The sequence below is a fragment of the Mastomys coucha genome, unplaced genomic scaffold (genome assembly GCF_008632895.1).
Source record: "Mastomys coucha isolate ucsf_1 unplaced genomic scaffold, UCSF_Mcou_1 pScaffold21, whole genome shotgun sequence".
Lineage (NCBI taxonomy): Eukaryota > Metazoa > Chordata > Mammalia > Rodentia > Muridae > Mastomys > Mastomys coucha.
The window spans coordinates 21845162-21868099 of NW_022196904.1; the positions used below are offsets into that span (position 1 = coordinate 21845162).

At 48.6% G+C, this 22938-nt stretch overlaps 2 protein-coding genes across 5 annotated transcripts in view; one reads left to right on the top strand and one right to left on the bottom strand.

Moving 5' to 3' along the window:
* The first annotated feature begins 150 nt into the window (after positions 1–150).
* Positions 151–5541, top strand: Paf1 (PAF1 homolog, Paf1/RNA polymerase II complex component). Its single transcript, XM_031385905.1, has 14 exons — positions 151–504; positions 883–912; positions 1626–1718; positions 2000–2121; positions 2211–2277; positions 2351–2452; positions 2531–2636; positions 2712–2780; positions 2860–2963; positions 3172–3288; positions 3382–3510; positions 4627–4732; positions 4838–4928; positions 5004–5541. Exons 1-14 carry the CDS (start codon positions 458–460, stop codon positions 5426–5428), a joined length of 1608 nt encoding a protein of 535 aa, XP_031241765.1. The 5' UTR covers positions 151–457; the 3' UTR covers positions 5429–5541.
* A 2076-nt stretch (positions 5542–7617) lies between these two features.
* The window catches only part of Samd4b (sterile alpha motif domain containing 4B), a 43247-nt gene continuing 27926 nt past the window's right edge, over positions 7618–22938 (bottom strand). For all 4 annotated transcript variants that reach the window (XM_031385902.1, XM_031385903.1, XM_031385901.1 and 1 more), the window contains exons 3-13: positions 19360–19830; positions 13115–13354; positions 12653–12762; positions 12415–12501; positions 11596–11914; positions 11176–11261; positions 10693–10811; positions 8885–9083; positions 8642–8765; positions 7981–8064; positions 7618–7774 (exon numbers count right to left, since the gene is read on the bottom strand). In XM_031385902.1, coding sequence (XP_031241762.1) covers positions 7746–7774; positions 7981–8064; positions 8642–8765; positions 8885–9083; positions 10693–10811; positions 11176–11261; positions 11596–11914; positions 12415–12501; positions 12653–12762; positions 13115–13354; positions 19360–19830 — 1868 coding nt within the window. In that variant the 3' untranslated portion in view covers positions 7618–7745. The remainder of the gene's footprint in view (positions 7775–7980; positions 8065–8641; positions 8766–8884; positions 9084–10692; positions 10812–11175; positions 11262–11595; positions 11915–12414; positions 12502–12652; positions 12763–13114; positions 13355–19359; positions 19831–22938) is intronic.

Genomic DNA, 22938 nt, shown 5'->3' on the forward strand with positions numbered 1-22938 from the left:
TAGCCCCGCCTTACCGACGGGTAAGCCAATGGGAAGAGGGGATATGCATTTTTCTCCGCCCTCCCAAATCCTAGGCCATGAGTGGAATATCTTTTCACCAATCATAAGAGAAGTCCTCCCGAAGCCCCGCCCCTTCGCCCACAGCCCGCCAATCGCTGTGAGGGACTGACCGCACTCTATTTCCCTGAAGGCCTTGCGGCCAGACGCGACCTGTCCAGGGCTCAGCGTCTTGGTAGCGGTCGGGGCGGGAGCTGCGAGTCTGTGTCCGACGCAGTCCGCGCTTGTGCTTCAGTCACACCCGAGCCCTCTCGCCGGCCCACTTCATCCCGCCTTTCCCCGTGGAGCCCGGCGTCTACGGGAGCTTGTCTTTGGATCCGGCGTCTCTCAGTCGGCACGCCCCTCAGCGTCCGCCCGCGGCCAGCGAGGACGCCGTCCGCGCCGCCGTCGCCTGGTCGCGATGGCGCCCACCATCCAGACCCAGGCCCAGCGGGAAGATGGCCACAGGTAGGTGTCCTGTCACCTGCCGTTTCATTTTGTTTCGTGAGCTGCAAGCTGGGGACTAGGCCGAGGGGGGCTGTCTACGAGGTCACTGATTCCCTCGGGGCGGCCCGCGATGTCGCGCTGCGCTCACCCTAGAAGAGGCGGTCCCCTCTGGGCCTCTGAGGTCGCTTCCCGGTCCCCTGCTCTCTAGTTTTGTTATTCCACCTGGGGGAGGGACCTAGTCCTCCGCCTCCTTCAGCGAAGCTTCTGGAGCACTCTCCTAAGGGATCGAGCATTGGGCGTCATGCATTAAAGCAGCATTCCTTCAGAAATTCGGGGACCTTTCTTTCCACTCACACATCAAACTCTTGACATCACTCTCTCTCTTCTCCCCGAAATCAGGCCCAATTCCCACCGGACCTTGCCTGAGAGGTAAGCTCCCAGCTACGGTTTCCAGGAGGGGTGGGACAGGAACGTATTGGGGAGGCGGCTAGGGGGCCTTTTTTGTGCTTCTGAGAATCTTATAAAGTGGCCCAGACTGACCTCAAACTTGCCGTCTTTGTGCCTCAGCCTCCCGGATTCTGGGATTGCAGCCCTATGTTGCCCAGCAGCACAGGCCTAGGTTTTTTGTTTTTTTGTTTTGGTTTTTCGAGACAGGGTTTCTCTGTATAGCCCCGGCTGTCCTGGAACTCACTCTGTAGACCAGGCTGGCCTCGACCTCAGAAATCCGCCTGCCAATCCAAGTGCTGGGATTAAAGGCGTGGGCACTATTATTCCTTTTGAGACCAGGGTTTCACTTTGTATCGCTGACTGGTCTGGAACTCACTATGTAAATTGTCACTAGCTTAAACTCTGAAGTGATCTGCCTGCCTCCGAAGTGCAGGGATTAAAGGCCTGTGCTACCAACTTAAGCCATTTATATATTTTTTAATTAGATGTGTAAGTATGTGCATGTTTGTGTAGCTGTGTACAGAGGTCACAGGTGTCAGGTCCCCCTGGATCTGGTGTTACAGGTGGTTGTCAGTAGCCTGGTGTGGGTGCTAGGAACCAAACTTGGGTCCTTTGCAGGATAAATACTCCCTCACAACTGCTTAAGTAATTTCTATAAGCCTGGAAGACCTAGTTCTGGGTCACTGTTTTCTTAGGTCTGGAGTGGTCTGCCGAGTCAAGTACTGCAATAGCCTTCCTGACATCCCATTTGACCCCAAGTTCATCACCTACCCCTTCGACCAGAACAGGTAGGACTGAATTCAAGAATGGAAAAGCCACTAAAAAATAGTTCATTGGAGGCAAGGACTACTTATTTCATTGTCTCATCCTCTCTTGGACTGGCACATAGGAGGTGCTCAGTAACTAATAGAGAAAGCAGTATGCAATGCCCTTCTTACTCAGAAGCTGCCAATGCTGGACACTTGCAGAGTTCCTCTCCATAGAAGCTTAGCTTCTAGGAAGGGAACATGTTGGGGCACGAGGGTGGATGTGGGTCATAAAACTGTAACAGGCATGTTTTCCCACCCAGGTTTGTTCAGTACAAAGCAACCTCCTTGGAGAAACAGCACAAACATGACCTCCTGACTGAGCCAGATCTGGGGGTCACCATTGATCTCATCAACCCTGACACCTACCGAATTGATCCCAATGGTGTGTGGGGAGACAGGGAGGGTCTGCTCTAGACCAGCAAAGGCTAGGCCTGGGTATCCCTCATGGTCCTCCTGCCCCTTACCCCCTAGTTCTTCTGGATCCGGCTGATGAGAAGCTTTTGGAAGAGGAGATTCAGGCTCCCACCAGCTCCAAGAGGTGAGGTGGTCCCCATAGGTACTTGGAGGACTTTGCCAAGCATGGGACTGAGGTGCCTGGTTTCCCTCTTCAGATCCCAGCAGCATGCGAAGGTGGTGCCGTGGATGCGTAAGACAGAGTATATCTCCACTGAGTTCAACAGATACGGCATCTCCAATGAGAAGCCTGAGGTCAAGTAAGTAACAAACAAGTGGGAAGGGGGCAAGATTTAGCGGTGTCCGGAGGCCCTTAATGACATTTTCTTCACTGCTAGGATTGGGGTTTCTGTGAAACAGCAGTTCACAGAGGAAGAAATATACAAAGACAGGGACAGCCAGATCACAGCCATTGAAAAGACTTTTGAAGATGCCCAGAAATCGGTAATTGGAGGAATAGAATAGAGGCAAAAGTGTGGCTCGGGATCTTCCTCTTTCTCACCCTTTTTGTTCTATCAGATCTCCCAGCATTACAGCAAGCCCCGAGTGACACCAGTGGAAGTCATGCCTGTCTTCCCAGACTTTAAGGTCAGATTCAGGGTGGGAGGCAGGGGCAGCTGCTTGTGCTTGTCCAGTCCTTACTAACTTTAGTGTTTTTGTTTCCCAGATGTGGATAAACCCATGTGCTCAGGTCATTTTTGACTCAGACCCAGCCCCCAAGGACACAAGTGGGGCAGCTGCATTAGAGATGATGTCTCAGGCCATGATCAGGTCTGTGCTCTTGCTTTCTACCTTGGTGTGTTCCTTGTTGCTTCTCCCGTATTTGGATGTTGAGATAGGTTATGATCTCGTTGTCCAGGCTCCTTGAATTCCTCTTGCCTCAATCTCTGGAATGCTGAATGTATGGGCATGTGTCACCATACCTAGCTTTGTTACTCCTTTGCTTTTGACCTTTATGCTCTCTTCTCCCCTAAACCAGGGGCATGATGGATGAGGAAGGGAACCAGTTTGTGGCTTACTTTCTGCCTGTGGAAGAGACACTAAAGAAACGAAAGCGGGACCAAGAGGAAGAGATGGATTATGCACCAGATGATGTGTAAGTTGGTTAAGGTTAGGGTCAGGTTTTAGAATTCAGAAGTATGTCTCCTTTATGCCTCAGGAACCAATGGGCTGTGTACCTTTTTCTCAGGTATGACTATAAGATTGCTCGGGAATACAACTGGAATGTGAAGAACAAGGCCAGTAAGGGCTACGAGGAGAACTATTTCTTCATCTTCAGAGAGGGTGATGGGGTTTACTACAATGAGTTGGAGACCAGGTACTCAGCACCGTTTCATGAGTTTGGCCCTTTGTGGCTTTTCTTTTCTTTATTAAAGACCATGCAAGAGCTACCCTCAGGTCATTTGTACCTAAGGATTTGTTGTATGTATTTAAGAAAGCAGGAGGAGCCTGCTTATAAATGTAGGCTGGCCCTGGCCCTGGTCCTAGTGCCATAAACCAGAGAGAAAATTCACATAATGCAGGATATAAATCTAGTCATTTTTTTCACACATGATACACAAGTGTCCTCCTGTAAGATATATTCCTAGTCAAGCTTTTTTGTATGTGATGTGTTTATGTTCATGTGTGTGGCTCATACTGAAGCCAGAGGTTGCAATCAGTTTTCCTGTTGCTCTTATTTTGTGTGCATGTATATATATGTGTGTGTATATGTATATATGTATATATACCTATGCATGGCATGGCATGCATGTGGAGATTAGAGGATAACTGGGGGAAGAGTTACTCTCCTGTTATACCACGGCACTGTACCAACTGAACCATCTCCTACAGCCCTTCAGCAGGTTTTAAATACTTGACACAACTTCAAAAGTGTCATCTCAGAACCTTTCTCTGAGGGCTGAAAGCTACCTTGTCCTAGTGCCTGTGGTTTGAGTTTCTGTTCAATATGGTTCTGATCCTGTTGTCTGGCTGGAGATGTGAAAACAGGCAGAGTGACACCATCTTTAGTTAGTACTACAATACAGCTGCAGTCCACTGTTCTTCTATCTAAAATCCTGCCATTTTCTTGTTTTTATGCTTTGGATAAGGGGCTTTGGAAAATGGCTTAGCAGTGAAGAACACTGGCTGCTCTTCTGGAAAACCCCAGTTAATATCCCAGTTCCCAAGAGAATCTGATGCCCTCTTGTGGCTTCTGGGGATACAACACAATATACCTACATGCAGGCAAAACACCCATTCACTTAAAATTTTGAAACACACCAACGCCAGAAAACTTAAAAGTTGGGTAAATCAAATCTGAAATACCACCTTTCACGTCCACTGTATGTATACTTTGTCTTCTGTTATGCTCTGGGTCAAATATTGATAGGGAACCAATTGTTAGACTGGTCCCAGTGGAGCCTAACTCCCCTTCTGCAACTGTCCACTGCAGGGTCCGTCTCAGTAAGCGCCGGGCCAAGGCTGGGGTTCAGTCAGGTACCAATGCCTTGCTTGTCGTCAAACACCGTGACATGAATGAAAAGGAATTAGAAGCCCAGGTAAGCTCTATTGGCCTAGGATACCCAAAGGGAGTTTACTGGGCGAGGACAGCATCAGAGGTCTGATAGACCTCTTTCATCTTCTTCCTAATTTGCTGGTTCCAGGAGGCACGCAAGGCCCAGTTGGAAAACCACGAACCAGAGGAAGAGGAGGAGGAAGAGATGGAGGCTGAAGAGAAAGAAGCTGGGGGCTCAGGTAAAGGGCTAGTCACATCCTGGGAGCCTTGGGAGAGTGGGCGATGGGATCTCACCAGTCCCTACTTCCTTACAGATGAGGAACAGGAGAAGGGCAGCAGCAGTGAGAAGGAAGGCAGCGAGGATGAACACTCTGGAAGCGAGAGTGACCGAGAAGAGGGTGACAGGGATGAGGCAAGTGACAAGAGTGGCAGTGGTGAGGATGAAAGCAGCGAGGATGAAGCACGTGCTGCCCGAGACAAAGAGGAGATTTTCGGTAGTGATGCTGACTCAGAAGATGATGCTGACTCTGATGAGGAGGACAGAGGGCAGGCCCACAGGGGCAGTGACAATGACTCGGACAGTGGCAGTGATGGTGGTGGCCAGCGGAGCCGCAGCCAGAGTAGGAGTCGTAGCCGGAGTGCTAGCCCCTTCCCCAGTGGCAGTGAACACTCAGCTCAGGAAGACGGCAGTGAAGCTGCAGCTTCTGATTCCAGTGAGGCTGACAGTGACAGTGACTGAGCCTCAAGGCCTTCTAATGAGATTGGCACAAACACCATTCTTAGGGCAGGGAAGCACTTTTCTATGTCCCTACCCCTCAATCTCTGCTGTTAATAAACCTAACTTCTCTTGGCTTCGTCTCCCAAAGCCTCTGTTCCCCTTCACATCATCTTGCCGCGCCCCATCCCCAATGTCCACTTGAAGCACAAAATCAAGTCCCCATGGATTCCCAGGAAATGCACCAAAAGAAAAATTAGAGTCTTTTTGGTTATTTTGTTTTTTGTTTTTTTTTGTTTTCCAAAATAAGCCCAGACCATTAACAATTGAAACTCCAACAAATAAGTCTTCTTCAACAGCGAGAAAAATGTACAGTTACTCAAAGCTGATTCTGCCAGTAGGGCTGGGGACAGAAGTGGGTAGGGTAGGGTGAAACCACGGAGGGGCATGGGAGTGGGAGGGTCAGGGTCCTGCCTGTCAGAGTGAGGCCGCCTGCGTCCTGCACTCTGCTGTCAGGTGGGTGGGAAGCTCTCGCCTCCCTCTTGGGGAGGGTATCCCTCATCACCTTCCAGTGCCAGGCAGGGTCAGTCACCCTGATGGGAAGTAAACAAGACAAGACTAGACCAGCTTGTGGAGGTGAGGGTCCCATGAGAGGGACACCCTGCTTATTCCAAACAGGTAGCCTTTCACCCCACTTCCCACTGTTAGTGGGAGGGGCCGGAGAAGCCTGGGAGTTAAGAGGGGGAATGAGCAAAGGCACAGAAACCTGGAGGGCCGGGGTGGGGACTTGCATAGGTTGATGAGTGTGCAAGAGGTACATAAATACACCTGACACCCCGCCCAGCCCGGCACTGGGAGAGGTGGTGGGGACCACAGGCAGGTCCCCAGGGCCACTCTACCCCCTGGCTTCTTCTCCCTCCCTGGGCTCAAAGCAGGGGAGGACCACAGACCAGGAGGCAGGGGCAAGGTCTGGGGGGATGGGCTGATAGTGCAGGGAAGGCTTTCTTTTTTTCCTTTTTTTTTTTCTTTTTTTTTTTTGGTTTTGTTTTTTCCCAACATTTTGTATCTTTAATAACATACACAATGGTTACCAGCCATATTCATAACAAAAGTTATTCATAAAATGTATCTAAAAATAACATTTTTTTCCTTTTCGTGTGAAAAGCTTGAGAATGTCCCAATGAGGGTGTAGGTTGAGGGGGAAAGAGGAGTTTGGAATAGGGGACCCTGGCTTCCCCACAGCCTGAATCCCAGATTCCCTCCCTCCACCTGGGCCCCAACACCAGCCCTCATCAAGAACAGGGAGTAGAGGGTTTATGTGACTCAGGCTGGGCTGCACCTCTGGGTTATGATATAGTGTTCCACTTACATGAGGTCATGACATTAATGGGGGTGGGAAAGGTTGACAGAAAGAGAGGGTGGGCAAGAAAACAAAAACCCAACACTCCCGTTCCCTGGTTCCTACCCTCAAGTCTTCCAACAGACCTGGGGAACAGAGAAGGGTTATGTTGGTAGGGGAAGGGACATTAAGGCAACAGACTTCCTGACCTCACTGCGGGCCTGGGGCTGCCCACCTTCAACCTCTGCATCTGGGAGCCGGGGCTGGGATGGGGAAGGGCAGGGGAATCTGTAGGAGGGGGCTCTGCCCTCTCATAAAGTTCAGGCTCCCCCTGCCACTGTCCTGGCTCAGAGAGAGGCCTGGGGATTCTAAAAATGACAGGGAATGATCAGAGAAAAACCGTTAAGAACTATATAAATATGTATCTTAAATAGGCCTAAGAAATTAATTGTAGAGAACCTCTGATAAACAGGGCAAGAAAAAAAGGAGGAAGGTGGTGCCTGTCCTGGGGAATGGTAGGAATGATGAAGGGTAGGGGGTAAGGGAGAGGGGCTCTTTTCCAGTGACATACTGGTGGAGCAGGCTGTCCACACTGGTCATTCCCCCATTGTCATGTGTCTGAAGGGCAGGCTGCGCAAGGTGGCTGTCAGTTTGTCTCTGAGGAAGTCTGCTCTCTTGGGGAAGGACAGGTGTCAGCAGTATGAAGGAGGCAGGGGTAGGATGGGGCCAGTGGGGTATGTGGGAGGGAAGGGGCAGGCAGTCTGGCCAGTCCTTGCCTCTGGCTGCCCTCTCTGTCCCTGGCCTCAGATGAGATCCCTCAATGGGCCTGGGAGTGAGCAAGGCATGTGCCAATGTTAAACAAAAGTTAAGAGGATGAGTAGAAAAATATCAGAATGTATAGCTGCGCCAGCCCACCCTCTCGCTGCCGAGGAGAAGCCTGCTGGGGGATGACCCCCGCCCGCCGCCCAGGGAGCCTATGGGTGCGCTGGGCTGTGGGTCCCGTCAGATGGTGGAGGTTTTGTCTGTCCCATCTGTGGTAAGAAAGGGAGGAAGGGAGGAAGGTCAGGAGCTGGTGGGAGGCCTGAGCAAAGGCACTCACATAGCATGTCATCCCAGACGGGCCCTCCCTGGAGTCTGGCCTCCCCTTGGGACCCTCAGGATGGCTCCAAGTTGCTGGGTTCAAAGCTGGAGATGCTGGGTAGGTGGGAGCTAGGTCAGGGGAAGAGGAAATGCTCACCACCCAAGGCGTGTTCTGTCATGCTCAGACACAGAGACTCCAAAGTGGGATTGATCTCCAGGTCAGGCCCAGGTACCGGGCAGTCTGAGTGGGAGAGAAGAGAATAATGGTGGTGAGAGGAGGGCCAACCAGAATGAAAAGAGGGGAGGGCTGGCAGACAGAGATGGTAGGCATGGGGTTGGAGCCAAGAGATAAAGAGCCATACAAAGCATGCATACAATGGGGTGGAAGACATAGCTGAGAAGAGACAAAGACAGGCCTAGGGATGTCACAATGCAGACAGGGAGACAGCCAAGGAGTTGGGTAATGCAGGAAAGGCTAGACGTTTCAGAGAGGAAGTGATGTGAAGCTGAGGGAGTGTTCTTGCAGGCCACATACAGGCTTTGACTATTTTGGACAGGGACTCCAAGCTGCCTTGAGCAGTCCCGGCAGACACTGGAGAGCTTCTTGCTGGTTGATGGCCCATTTATGCCTGGTGTAAAGCTAAGCTAAAGCCCTTCCGGTGCCCTACTTGGGGAGCTTGTAGGGGAATGAGGCATAGGCTGGAGAGACCAGCTACAAGTCCAGAGGGGAGAGTGGATGCGATACCCAGGTGAGCAGATAAAAGTCAAGGAGTTTGGCCAGACTGAATGACAGAGGACAGAGAGGCAAGACTCCTCACCTGGAGGGAACATGAGAATAGCCTGGGGTGACGAGTGAACTGGGAGCGAGTGAGTGCGCTGCACAGAGCTGCGGCTCTGGCTGGGCATGCTGTTGCTGCCTCCAGGATTGGCAAACCACAGGTTCTACATAGGACAGGGAGAAAGTGTCAGGGTGAATAGGAGAGGCCCAGGCCTAAACATACATCCCAGGTTCTGCCACCTCAACCCCAGAAGCACCTGGACCTGGATAGCAGCCCGCTCACCTGTCGGCCCTGACCCCCAAGACTGGGGCTGGTAAGGGCATGTCGAGGAGAGACACCCCCAATGCCTGAAGGGCTCAGGAGGCCCATCCTGCCAGGTGGTAATGCCCGAGGAGGCATTGGGAACTGCCGCTGGGTCCGCCGGGCCACACCCATCCCCACAGAGCCAGCTATGGGGAGCGAGTTGGAGCCAAATGCCCAGCTGTCAGAGAACAAAGCACAGGTTATTAGCTTAGGCAGAAGGTCCATATCTCCTGTCCTTCCCACAACTACAGTGAGTAGGACAAAATAGCAATCTGCCCTGAGCAAGAATCCCTTGACCACATCCTTGCACCCTACATTTTTCTTTCCTCCTGACCCAAAGTGGAGGTGGACCATAGTGAGGTTTCCTTGTACCCTTCAAAGCAGTTCTTCAAATGTCACTTTTCTATGAAGAAATTTGTTATCTGGTGTGAAAAGGGACCTCAGAGTCCTCTGCATACAGGTAAGGAGACAAAGGTACAGGAACAGGGTCCACTTGACAGACATGTGATAGTGGGGATAGAAGTCAGGGCCTTATGCACAGTAGACGAGTTTTCTGTACATAGTGCCTCAGCCCGTGCACACTTGTATTGTTAATGGTTGGATTAGACTCTCTAGCTGCCCTTCTTTGCTCTCTATTCCAGAAGCCAGGCCACATTCCTTGTATCTTTTTCTCTCAGGGATAGAGAGCTGATAGGAAAGTATACAGGGGTCTACAAGATGGCTCAGCAGTTGAAGGTACTTGCCATCAAACTGATAACCTAAGTTTGACCCCTGGAACTGAGATGGTTTAAGGAGAAAACTGACTTCTAAAAGTTGTCCTCTGACCTTCACATGTGCACCATGGCATGGGTGTACCCACATACATAACATAAATAAATGCTGAAAGAGTATTGTGCTGTGACCTTGCAGGCCCTCCCTCTAACAGCTACAGATCAATTTCATAGTTCTACCTAATACCTACTTCTATACCCTATGGCATGTAAGCTAGATCATGTGGCATAAAGCTGCCCACTTTGTTCTCCAAATGTGAAAGCAAAAGTTCCCTCTTCTCTCTCTTCAAAGCCCCACTATGGCTGCCAATGACCATGATACATTTCCCGTAAAGAAGCCTCTCTGGACTGAAGGCCTGTTCTCCCTCTTCAGGGCCCCATCTCTTAAATTCTTCTAAAGGATAATCAAATGGCAGTGCCTTTCCACAAACCAAGCTTTTTTTTTCATGAATTCCTACCTCCTCATTCTCCAAATTGTAGAAATCGACTTGCCACTGCCTCCTGAGATAGGATTAAAGTCCTGTGCCACACCACAATTAGCCTTTCTCTCTCCCTCCCTTTCTCTTTTTGGTGTTTCTGAGACAAGGTTTCTCTATGTAGCCCTTACTGTTCTCGAACTCAGAGACCCAAGTCCCTTTGCTTCCCAAGTACTGGGATTAAAGATATGTGCCACTACATCTGTCTCTGTCTCTCTCTCTCTGGTTTTTTGAGACAGGGTTTCTCTGTGTAGCCCTGGCTGTCCTGGAACTCACTCTGTAGACCAGGCTGGCCTCGAACTCAGAAATCCGCCTGCCTCTGCCTCCTAAGTGCTAGGATCAAAGGCATGCGCCACCCCCGCCCGGCCCCCCCGCCCGGCCCCCTTTTTTTTCTTTTGATTTGTATATCATCTTAATTTTCTAGAAAATCTGTACTGGGTGATCTAGGTAAGTATAGCAGGGGGCCCATTTCAGAACACAGCAATCATCCTTCTAAGCATCCACATGCCAACTCCATCTGCCTAGGGAGGTGCCCACCTACCCCTTCTGCTGCCGGTAGCTCTGCATGTCCAGTGCAGCTTTTCGAGGGAATGTCCGGAGGAGTTTCAGCACTTGCTGCTTCCAGGACAGCAGCCGCTTCTTCTGTGTCTCTGTAAAAGCCTGGAAAGGGGAAAAAGGAGGATGCTGCACACAGAGGAGCACACTTATAAGTTAGCTGGGAGAGACAGGTACACAGTGGTAACTGAGTGCAGTCATCTCTCCCTGTGATCAAGAAGAGCAAGAGGCAAGAAACCCTGAACCAGCACGAGTGTTTTTTGAGTGACTTGGAAAACTTGAACAAATATTGGCACTAAGAACAGAGATGAGCAAGTAGGAGGCAGCCACTCCCCACAGGGTGTGTACAAAAGCTAAGAAGCATTTGAAGGCAATGCTGGAAAGGATGGGATAGAACCTGGGCCCTGGTGTACAGTGAGCTCTGAGGCACAGCCTCTTTCCCTCTTGGGAGCCCTAGCAAAGTTCCTACCTCATGAGTCAGGCACTTTTCGATGAGCTGGAGGTAACTGGTGATGTTCTCCTCGTCTGGTCGGGACACCAGCAGCTGGGTGCATACTGAGGAACACGGAAAAACACAGAGCCTTAGTCCCAACAATATCCTCTGCCACATTGCAGCCTTCCCAGTACCAGTTGGTAGGTACAAAGGGAAAAGAAACATGGACTAAATGAGTCCTAACTCCTTGGCTTAGAGGGCAATGGCTAGTACCATCAGCCCAGACAGGCCTGCTGGAAGAGACCTATTCATACTATATCTCACCTATTCAAAAGCTTCACCTTTAGGGTCTTTAATAAGAAGTATTGCTCCCCTTCTCTAACTTGGACTTGATCCCTGGTGCCTGGGTTCACCTGGTATTCTGCTTCAGGATTCTGGGCTAGACACTGCTCTCACCTTTGCCCATCACCCGTGTAAACTGGCTGGGGATGTCTCCGTCGGCGACGGGAGCTGGGGCTGGCTCACTGCTATCAGAGGGGGCTGGAGCTGGTGGAGGAGGATAGTTCTCTGCAGCTGGAGGGTCCTTGGCCTCAGTGCCCTTGTCTGATCCAGGGTGGGTGAGGGGAGGCTCAGCACCTGGCAGCAGCGGCTCCCCCCGACCCCCATCCTTGGCAGTAGGGGTAGCCTGAAGGACACTGTAGGCCTTGATAGGAGTGATGATGATCTGCTGCAGTTCCTGCAGAGCATTCCGCAGATTGCCACCTTCCAGCACATCCTACAAAGGAGGACGTAGCTAGGTCAAGCACAGAGGTCAGAGAAGGGCAGCTCTGGCTTATCAGCCAGTTACACTCCTTTTTCCCTTCAAAGAAGCAGCAGACTATCCGACTAAGACAGTTAAGGAGAAGGAAAAACCAGAGGAAGAAGCAAGGAAAAGAGAGAAGGAAGATAAAATGGAAGCAGACTCAGGACTGAGTGGAGAAGAAAGTCAATGAAAAGATCCCTTACAACTCATCCACAAACTCACCCACTCAGGTCTGCTGATAAAGGATGGAGACATTCTAGAATCACAAATCAGAACAGGGAGGGGGGTGGGAGGGAGCCTCTCAGGCAGCAGCAAGTGAGCCCTTTGATGACAACTTGCTCAAGGTCTCTAGAATCCAGCTACACATGGCCGAGACCAGCAGAGGTCAGATTTCAGCTCCCAACAAGTTTGATCCAAAGCCTTCTACTTGCCCATACCACTGGGTCTTGAAGATGAGGATACCAGGTCCTCACCTTCTCTAGGGACTTGAGGACGCTCTGTCTCTCACGCAGCTTCTGGATGCTCAGGGCTATCTTGTGCCGGGCACCTTTGGTGACATTCTGTGATGAGGATAGAAGGAGACAGGAAGCTGAAAATAGGTAAGGTACATAGGGGTAACCCGACAGAGACCAGGAACAGAAGAGGCTTGATGACAGGAGCAGCACCCAATGGTGCTGGCCCACCACCTCCCCAGTGGTCTCTCAGATTTACCTGCGACTCTAGGTGCTGCTCAGTTAGGGTCATCATCTCTTCATAGCTCATCTGAGAGAACAGAGCAGCATACTTGTGCAAGCGGAGGCTCTTGAGCCATGAGGGCACATCTGTGGAAAAGGAGGGAGGACAGGTCAGGAAATGGATATTGGTGACCAGAGGGGGGTTTTGGGCAGAAGTCAGGCATAAGCCACCAGTAGCCTTAGAAACTACAATGGGTTGGAGCCAGAAGCTGCCTTTTTAGACACATTTCCCTAGTAGGATACCTGATCTACTGAGCTGCCAGGATGGGCCCTATGATTTATCTCATCTATCAACTATCTGAGCTCTGGCTGGCTGTGAGGTTATCTATTATCTTCAAACCTGTCCCATCTCTGAGGAAGCAGCTACCGGCAATTTTCTGTCCTTCTGGCCTAGCCCAAGCCCCGGAGAAGGGGTTCTGCCATTGTACTCTGGATGCACCTTTCATCCCGCTGCCATCCTCCTGGAAAGTGTTCCGGCTGGAGCCCTGCTCCTCCGTCTGCTCACTGCCAGAGGAGGCCACACTGCTCTGTGGCGAGAGGGGTGCGTGGTCGGGCGTGGTGAAAGCAGCCCGGGCCCCAAGCTCCTCTGGACTCGGCCACTCACCAGGGGCCTGTGGGCTTGTAGGGATGAGTGACATGGAGCGCTTCAGTGGGCTAGGGTGGATTTGGCAGGGGAGACCTGGACAGAGAAGAAAAAGCAAGAGGTCAGGTGGGGATCTGAGCACTGAAAAAAAAAAAAACAAAAAACATGGCCTGATCAATCTTATAATCCTCAAAGGGGAAGGAGCCAAGGGACTTCAAGGGGAACTGTCTATAGATATTGTTTAACCTCCTACCTGAACACCCAACTTCCTAGCACCATGCCAGGGGTCTATGAACTTGCCCCACTCCTTTACTCACACTCATCCAAGCCCTAGCAGTTGTGGCTGGAATTTTTTTCAAGCCTAACTAGAGTCTTCCCTTCATTCTTGCCGCTTATAGTCCCCTTGCCTTACAGCAGCCATGCTGATTGTTTTTAGAGGTGGGGCTTTTTGAGACTGGTTCTCACTTTGTAGGCAGGTTGACCTCAAACTCAGTGACCTTCCTGTGTGCTGTAATTATAGGCATGTGCCACCACACTCAACTAGACAACAACTTTCAAATGTGGAAGTTCAGCCTGTTTTTAAATCCCAGTGGCTTCCTTCACATTGACAAAAATCCAGACTCTTCTACACACCTGAAAGCCCTAGACCCTAGTTAACTCTGATCTCTCATCTCCTACAGTCCAGTTCTTGGCTCAAGACCATTCTCATCCTCATTTCTCTGAAGCCACACTACTCCTCTTTTGAGAAAGGGCCTCTCAAAATATTCGTGCTTTTTTTTTCTTGGTTTTTCGAGATAGGGTTTCTCTGTGTGGCCCTGGCTGTCCTAGAACTCACTCTGTAGACCAGGCTGGCCTCAAAGTCAGAAATCCACCTGCCTCTGCCTCCCAAGTGCTGGGATTAAAGATGCATGTGACCACCCTGGCTCTTAATACCAAAGGACTTTGGCACCTGCTCTATTGTGGCTGGGGTTGGTCACAGGTGCCACAGTAGAGAGAGAAGCTCACCAAGATGCTCAGCCTTCATTTTCTGAAGGAATAGAGGCATTTAGCCTTCTTGAAAAAAAGACTGACATCCTCACTAGCTTACTCCAGTTACTTCTTCTCAATCATTATACAAAACTAATTGGGGCTGGGAAAGGTTCCAACTACCAAAGTTCTCTTGCCCTTGCTGCCTGAGAGAGCAGACAACCCACATAAATCTTTGATTATGGCTATCCATAATCAAAAATAAGAATTCCAGGTTTGCCAGCACTGTCGTCTTAGGACCAAGGTTTGTGCAGCTGCAAGCTCTCATGTAGTACCAAGTGCAGACTGTCCAGGGAGACATCTCTTCAAAGTTCAGTCTCAAAACAACTTCTCAGCCTCTATTCATTCACCCAAACATAGTAAAGGCTTTGCTGAAACATTCACTCAAAGCCAGACACAAAGGCTTCACTTTACATATCACTATACTATATTTCTTTCTTGCTTTCTTTTCTTAAAAAATATTTATTTTATGTATATGAGTACACTGTAGCTGTCTTCAGACACACCAGATGAGGACATTGGGTCCCATTACAGATGGATGTGAGCCACCATGTGGTTGCTGGGAATTGAACTCAGGACCTCTGGAAGAGCAGTCAGTGCTCTTAACCGCTGAGCCATCTGTCCAGCCCGTACACTATATTTCTTTACTTTCTTCCTATCCTCTTTTCTTTTTTTTTCTTTTCTTTTTTTTTTTTTCTTCGAGACAGGGTTTCTCTGGCTGACCTGAAACTCACTGTGTAGACCAGGCTGGTTTTGAACTCAGACATCTGCCTGCCTCTGCCTAAGCCTATCCCCTTTTCTATGTTACTGAAGACAGAAAGAACCCAGGATCTCCTATATACTAGACAAATACTCTACCAATGAGCCCAGTCCCACATTCTCAATTCACCAATCTTAGCAGCTGGCAGTTACCTCCTAAGGCCTACATTAAGTTTTCCATCCTGTCAATGCCCTCTAATCCTCCATTCCCAACTACTAACACCAATCACAAGCCAGATTCTCTTTGCTTATTTAGCCAAACCCTTTTGCTCTGCTGTAAAGCAGAGACCTACATACTACATTATCATATCCTCAGCAGTCAGAGTGGGATGGCCCAGGAAGCTGCTTCCTTAGTACTTACAAATGAGCCAAGGAAGTGTACTGAGTCCCTGTTACTTTTGAGGGAAGAGGGAGCTTGAGACAGGGTGTTGCTATTGTGGTCTGGCACTCACTACATAGCCCAGGTTGGCCTAAAATTCATGATCTCCTACTTCATTCAGTCTTTCAAGTACTGGGATAGATATACACCATCATCCCTAGCTAATGAACTGCTTTTTTAAACATCTCTGTGACTAGACCTCACATCTCTATTTTTTCCTGGACTGAATCCAAACTGACCACCTAAGAGGCCTGTAACTCAGGGTGAAGTCAATACCCTTTCCCCATTTCACAGTCTGTCCACTCCATTTCTGTGGTAAGGAAAGGGCTCCACGTTGGTTCTCTAGCAAGACAGTAAACACCCAGACTTTGCCACTGCCTTTTCCCTGTCTTATCACTGCTTCAGCATTCCTTTCCAGTAGCTGCTTCTGCCTCTGGGTCTTGCTCAAGCACCTCCTTTAAGTCCCTGAAAGCCAGGCACTTGTTACTCTCTGTGCTAGCCAGACTCTTGTACTGGTCTGTGGGTTTATGAAGAACAGCAACATGGTCTAATCTAATCATTTTTGCACCTCAGGCTCAGGGCAGTATACATTGCAAAGAAGCCTTCCAACTGAGTTTCATAAAGAACAAATGAGTGCTAAGAGGGCCTGTGAGTTTAGCACAGGGAATCCAGAAGTTCCTGTGGCAGCCTAGAGAGAAAGAGAGAAAGCCAAAAAGCCTGGTTAGGTGAGGACAAGGCCCAGGAAGCTGAATTTCTTTGCCCTAGTTCCCACAGGGAGGAGAGAAGAGTATAGGCCTTGTTGCGATGGTGAGGCTGAGGTCCCTGTCAGTGCCCAGAGACATCCTACCCAGGAGGCCACCCTGGTACAGGCCCCAAAGCACCTTCCATTACTATCTTTGACAATATTGATGCTCCTAGCCATAAAGTTAACCAAGAGAGAGGATAATGGCTGGCACACTGAACACAGCCAGTGCCAGGCTCTGCTATTACCCAGGATACTGTTGAGTCCTCTACTCAAAGTTCCTTCCAAGTTTCTAGACACTGTGGACTCTGGCTTCTGCCCCATTTGGGGCCTTTTGGAAGAAGATGGCACTCTGGGCCCCAAGGCTGGAAAACCATCAATACAGGCCTTTGTGACTATCTTGGTGTGCTTGGCCACCTCCGTTCTCCCTTCTTAGCCAAGAAGTAGGCTGGTGAGGCTGAGAGGGCAGGAAATTACCCCAACTAGAATGACCATGCAGTTCCTGAGGAACCCTGCTTGGCCTATGCTGGGGTGGAGGCTGGCCACTGCCTGAATATTACAAAAACAGGAATGTCGGCTACAGATCCATGGCCTTGTACTCTCCAAGAAATCCTGGCCTGTCCTTGGCAGTACACCAAACTCACCCTGCCTGCCCTCCCTGGCTAATCTTTGCTTCCCACTCAAAATATTTTAATTGTTTCCTGCTTCCTGCAACTGTCTGATGTCCAAATGTTTCATTTTATCCTTCAAAGCCCTAAATTGTGCCCCTAGATGTGAGTGCAAATCCTAATTCTACTACTTCTAAAATCAGTGCTCTTGGATAGGAGCCTGTCTCTTTGCAGTCCTCACTGGGTCAAGGTAGCCTAGCATGCACTAATATGATCACTCGCAGATCTATAGACCCGCTACCCACTAACCCTCTACTGGACACCACCATGCTTTTTAATCATGCTGTGCTCTCTACATGGCATAGTCCTTTCTCTTCTCTTTTGCTCCAGAACCCTATCCAACACTGTGAAAGCGTTGGTTCTTCAAAGCTACTGGAGTGCTAGGGCTGCTACAGCCTTGCCTAGTATAATCAAGATTCTGAGTTCTACCCCCAGTCTTGCCAAAAGGAAAAGCAAAAACCAGAGTTCTGAGCCAGGGAGCACAGAGGGATGGGTAGTCACTGCCAGGTCATTCTTAGGCAGAGGCAGTACAGTATAGGTGTTCAGGCTCTGACCTCCAGAGCCATACTGCCTGGAATGAAATCTGACATCGTCTTGGGCAGATGACTTCTAAGACTAAGCCAAGTTTTAGAGTTTACAGTTCTGAAGTCATCAGACTAGCTCCTAGCAAAATGCTCAATATTTCCCAGTCATAACTATTAGCCTCCAAACCTAGTATAGGAAAAACTATGTGGTATTCCAAAACCAGAAAACAAATCCAAAGTAATTAGGGTTGCTAGAGTTCCCTGGAAATGCCCTATCTTCTCTGGCCTACTTTAACCATAGCCTGCTGAAAGGGGCTGAGGACCTAAGGCTAAATTTCAAGCATTCACCTTCAATCAGGTCATGCTACTCATTGTGGCTTAGAAAAGCCAGTGTCTTACACTGCTCATCTCAGCTAACGTTTCAAAAAGACAACTCAATACCAACTCCCATTTTACCCAGCCTCTGGGCTTAGCTAGTCAGGGCAGCACTAGTCAGAGGTGACTCTGGCCCAGATTGCTCAAGCCTCAACTTTGCCAGTTCCATTATTTGTTCTATGTGAGACCTCAACTATGTGGTTTCAGTTCTTTGAGTTCTAAGTCCTCATCTGTGAAATGGGCCTAATGGTCTAGGAGACTTAACTGAGACTTTATCTGTACAGTGCTTCAAAGAGCACTTGGCACTAATGTTCAGCTATGACAGCTAATGTTCTGCAGTATCAAATTTACAGATATACTTCTCATGTTAGAACCTAAGACCAGAGACAAAACCCCTGGGTGAGCTAAAGAGAACTCAGTTATGGTAACCATCCCTTGTCAGGGGTCCTCAGCAGCCAGTCAGGTATCAGAGATGCTGACAGGGAGTGCTGGACAGGTACTTCAGTGGTTAAGAGCCCTTGCTGCTCTTGCAGAAAATTAGGGTTCAGTTCCCAGAACCCACATGGTAGTTCACAACCATCTGCCATTCCTCACCCTGCCCCCCCCCTTGTCAACCAGCCCCCACTTTTTTTTTTTTTTTCAAGACAGGGTTTTTCTCTGGCTGTCCTGTCTCTGTAGACCAGGCTGACCTCAAACGCAGAGATCTGGCTGCTTCTACCTCCCAAGAATGTACATCTCCACACCTGGCCTATCTGCCACTATTGTTCCAGAGGATTCAACACCCTCTTCTGGCCCCTGTGGGCAATGCATGCAAGTGGTACAGACAAGCTTGCAAAATATCCACCCACACATTAAAAAAAATGTTGAGAGGGTCATGGGGCCTCATGTATGGGCATGGCACCTTAGCTTTCCCTCAGGCTGCCACTAAGAATATTATAGGCTGTGAAACTCCAGAAACCTGGACTTTTCAAGAGAAGCTAGAAATTCAATTTTTAAAACTTTGTATACTAAATTTACTTAGAAACAAATCAAGGACAGAAGAGATGGCTCCGTGATTAAGAGCACTGGCTACTCTGAAATCAGAGGATCTGGGTTTAATTTCCAGCGGACACATGGCTGCTCACAACTGTCCATATCATTAACTCCAGTTCCATGGGATCTGATACCCTCTTCTGGCTTCCAAGGGCAACAATCAAACAAATGGTAAACTGACATACCTAGGAAAAAACACCCATATACATAAGATAAAAATTAAAAAGGAAGCCAGGCATGGTGGTGCACAGCTTTAATTCCAGCACTTGGGAGGCAGAGACAGGTGGTGGATCTCTGAGTTTGAGGCCAGCCTGGTCTACAAAATGAGTTTCAGGACAGCCAGGGCTATACAGAGAAACTCTGTCCTGAAAAAAAAATTAAACAAGCAAACAAACAAACTCACTCAAATGTGAGTTCCTAAGACATAACTATTGGTCAGATTTAGCTCTAAGAAGGTCAGTTCATAATCTCTGCACTGCCTCTCACATAAAGCTGAGGTTAAGAGGTGTGATGGGACTTGTTAAAGCCAGAAAGCAAGAGAAGACAGCCCAGTATATTTTCAAATAGATATGGCTACCTAGGAAGATGTCCCTCACCTGTGTTTGCATTGCTCCCAATACTGTTGATGGCTGGCGGCACAGAGCTGGATGGGTGAAAGGGTACGTGTCCGTTTTCCCGGGGTGGCTTGTCCTGCCAGCCTGGCCCTGCCTCTCCAGGGGCCAGCTCTGCAGGTCCGCCCCATTCATCTGAGCCTTGGCGTGAATGGTAGGAGGGCTCTGGCCGGGTGCGGAAACCACTAGCTAGCCTCTCTTCCAGGTGGCTCAGCCAGAGGGCTAGCGCATTGCGGTCCTCCAGTGTGGTGGCGGGGTGGATGAGGGCATAGGAGAGGAGCTGGCGGCTCTCCTCAATGAAGGCATTGCTCTCGATGGAGTAGGCCAGCACTTTCTGCAGTAGTCTCATGTACTCGGACTTGGCCTCCGTGTTGCCTGGCTGGAGCAGGGGCAGATGGGACAGCAAGAGGGACACCACCTTCTCTTTGGACTCCTGTTGCCACTGGCTGACGATGGCTACAGCGGGAATAAGAGAGAACATCAGGAGCGTGAGTGGACACTATCAAAAACCCAAAGCCCTTATCTCATCTCTCCCTCATCTTCTCCCTCATCTCTAGTCTTTGCTTTTCCCATTTATTGCCCTTGACCATGTACCTCACAGAGCTGAAATCAAGCATATATTCCCACTTCTAAAGTCATTCTTGCTAGTTCTATCATTCCTGTCCTCAAACACCTGCAGTGACCTGCAGTCCAGTCAGTCACGTGGAATCCTCTTACTGAAGGTCCTTTCTTCGTGTATCTACCTGCCTACCACCACCACCAATACTTCCCTCTCCCCATCGAACAGCCTCTTGTCTAAATGGAGATGGTGATGGAATGCAAGTTTGCTCTCTGGCATAAGGTGGTACAGATTCTTCACCAGTTAGACTTTAGGTAAGTCACTTTAAATCTCATTGAACACGGATTTCTTTGTTTGCTTTTGGAGGCAGACTCTTGCTATGTGGCCCAGGATGGTATTAAACCTTCTCCCAAAATACTCTACCTATAAAACTTGAGAGGCAATTATAGTACCTGATTCACAGTGTTGGCTTGAGACTCAGTGAGCTAATAAGAAAAGTAAAGTGGGCTGGTGAGATGGCCCATTGGGTAAAGAAAGGCACTTGTTCCAGAGTCTGACAAGCTCAATTTGATTTCTGGGAGGCGCACTCTGCAAAACAGCAGCTCCGTATAAACTCTCTGACTCTATACTGCTATGGCTTACAGCCATCTTTCCAATGAGTGAGTGAATGAGTGAATAAAAGCTAAAAATAATGGATTATGGCCTGGAATAAAAAAATGCTATAAACAGTTGCTGCATTGGAGTTTACCGCTTCCTTTTTTTGTTTGTTTGTTTTTTTTTTGAGACAGGGTTTCTCTGTGTGGCCCTGGCTGTCCTGGAACTCACTCTATAGACGAGGGTGGCCTCCAACTCAGAAATCTGCCGGCCTCTGCCTCCCAAGTGCTGGGATTAAAGGCGTGCGCCACCACTGCCTGGCTTTGCTACAGTTTTTTAAACTGGTTTCTCTGCCTCCAAGTGACCACCTCCTATCTGTCCTGTCTGTATAGGTGGCTTTATCTTTCCAAACCACACTCAAGTTTCTGACCAGAAGTTTACTATGGCAGTCTGTACCCAGACTCAAATTCAAGAACTCATAGGACAACAGCAACTTCATTTCTATGTTACTCCTCCCAATACCTACATCATCAAATACTTATTCAGCAGGAGTGGACCATCCCATCTTCCTTGGGCCTCAACTACACTGTATTCATTCAAGCTCCCAAAGTGAGGCTGTGATTCAAGGGTTCAGCTGTAATCACCTTTTTTCCTAGCCAAATACTAAATATTAGTCCTGTCTTTCTCTCCACTCCTAGAACTGTGGACTGAGCCTAAGGCCTTGAATGTGTTGTTCAAGAAATACTCTACTCCAGTGAGCTATATACTCTAAGCCTTCTTTTTACTTTGTATTTTAAGATAGGGCCTTGCTAAAAGTGGCCCAGGCTAGCCTTGAACTCATTCTATAATCCAGGGAGGCAATGATGTGGTGTGGTGGTCCTCTTGCCTCAATATACCAACTAGCTGCTATTTCAAGCTTTAACCAACAGGCCCAGATTGGCTGTGTATGTGTATGTGCCTGTGTGTCCATGTCTGCATCTCATAGTACACTAATGGAGGTAACAACTTGTAAGAGTCAATTCTCACCCACACACCATGTGGGTCCCAAAAATTCAACTTAAGATGTCAGGCTCACCTGTAAGGGCTTTTACCAACTGAGCCATCTGCCAGCCCAGCTTGGTTATTTTAACACGATACACAAAACCAACATGGAATACTTCATAAATTTGAGTATCATCTCTACACAAAACTCATGATAATTTTCTTTATGTGGTTCTAATTTTAGTATACGTGCTCTTAAAAGCAAGCGGTTACCGGGCAGTGGTGGCACATGCCTTTAATTCCAGCACTTGGGAGGCAGAGGCAGGTGGATTTCTGAGTTCGAGGCCAGCCTGGTTTACAGAGTGAGTTCCAGGCCAGCCAGGACTATACAGAGAAACCCTGTCTTGAAAAAAACAAAAAAACAAAAAAACAAAAAAAACGAGCGGTAAACTCCACATTGTTTTTTTTTTTTCTTTGAGACAGGGTCTTACTAGGTAGCTCAGGCTGGCCCCAAACTAAATTCTCTCACCTCAGCTTCCTAAGTGCCCTACTGTACTAAGATTCAGCTCTACTATATCAAGGGAACTCAGAATCATTCCTACACAGTGTAGCTGTTAGGAACTAAGTGAAATTCAGTTTAAGGTCAGTCCTCTGGAAAGTTTTTACTTTTTGTTATTAGTATTATGGTCAGTGCATTTTACTGTAGTTTCTTCCTTTTTTTAGCAATATGCAAAGATTCTAAAGGTATAGGCCAACCAGTCAACCTAGGAAACAGAATGGGATTAGACCTCAGAAACCTAGATACAGCCAGGCCTGATGGTTCGAGCCTATACTTAATCCCTACTCAAGTTCAAGGCCTGCAGGAGCTACAGGATAAGTTCAAGGGCAGCCTTAGTAAGAACACTATCTCAAAAGAAAAGAGAGGGAGGGGGAAGAAGGATGACAGGGAACATGCACTGGGGATCCAGCTCAGTGGTAAAGAGCACACATCTAACATGTATGAGGCCCCACATTCAAAACAAAAAAAGAAAAAGTCATGTGCCCATAGCAACAATGCAGAACGGACACACAGAAATTTGCAAATTGCTCCTCTGTACCTTTTGTCTTAATTCTGTAGCCTGGAATTCACATTAGTTTCTAATTCTACTTAAATCTGTAGCTCTTGGAATGAATCACACAACTCAGAACTCCTGGGGCCTGGCCTACAAGTCTCTGTTCTATGCTTTCTTGGAGAACCTCTGGTAAAGTGCCAGGAAATTCATCCATTCAAAGCCATCAACTCACTTTATGACCACAGCACCAGCCCAAGAGTAACAGAACTAGTAGTACTGCAAACACTCCTTAAAAGGCCAGCAGTAATGGCTGACACTTACTGAGTGTATAGTAAGTATATATGTCCACCTTTTTTGTTTTTCTTTTTCTTTTCTTTT

Excerpts from the sequence above, each read along its gene's own strand:
- Paf1 (XM_031385905.1), top strand. The coding sequence starts at position 458 with ATGGCGCCCACCATCCAGACCCAGGCCCAGCGGGAAGATGGCCACAG. Across the intron at positions 505-882 it reads CAGCGGGAAGATGGCCACAG|GCCCAATTCCCACCGGACCT; the intron begins GTAGGTGTCCTG and ends CCCCGAAATCAG. Across the intron at positions 3,511-4,626 it reads TACAATGAGTTGGAGACCAG|GGTCCGTCTCAGTAAGCGCC; the intron begins GTACTCAGCACC and ends TGTCCACTGCAG.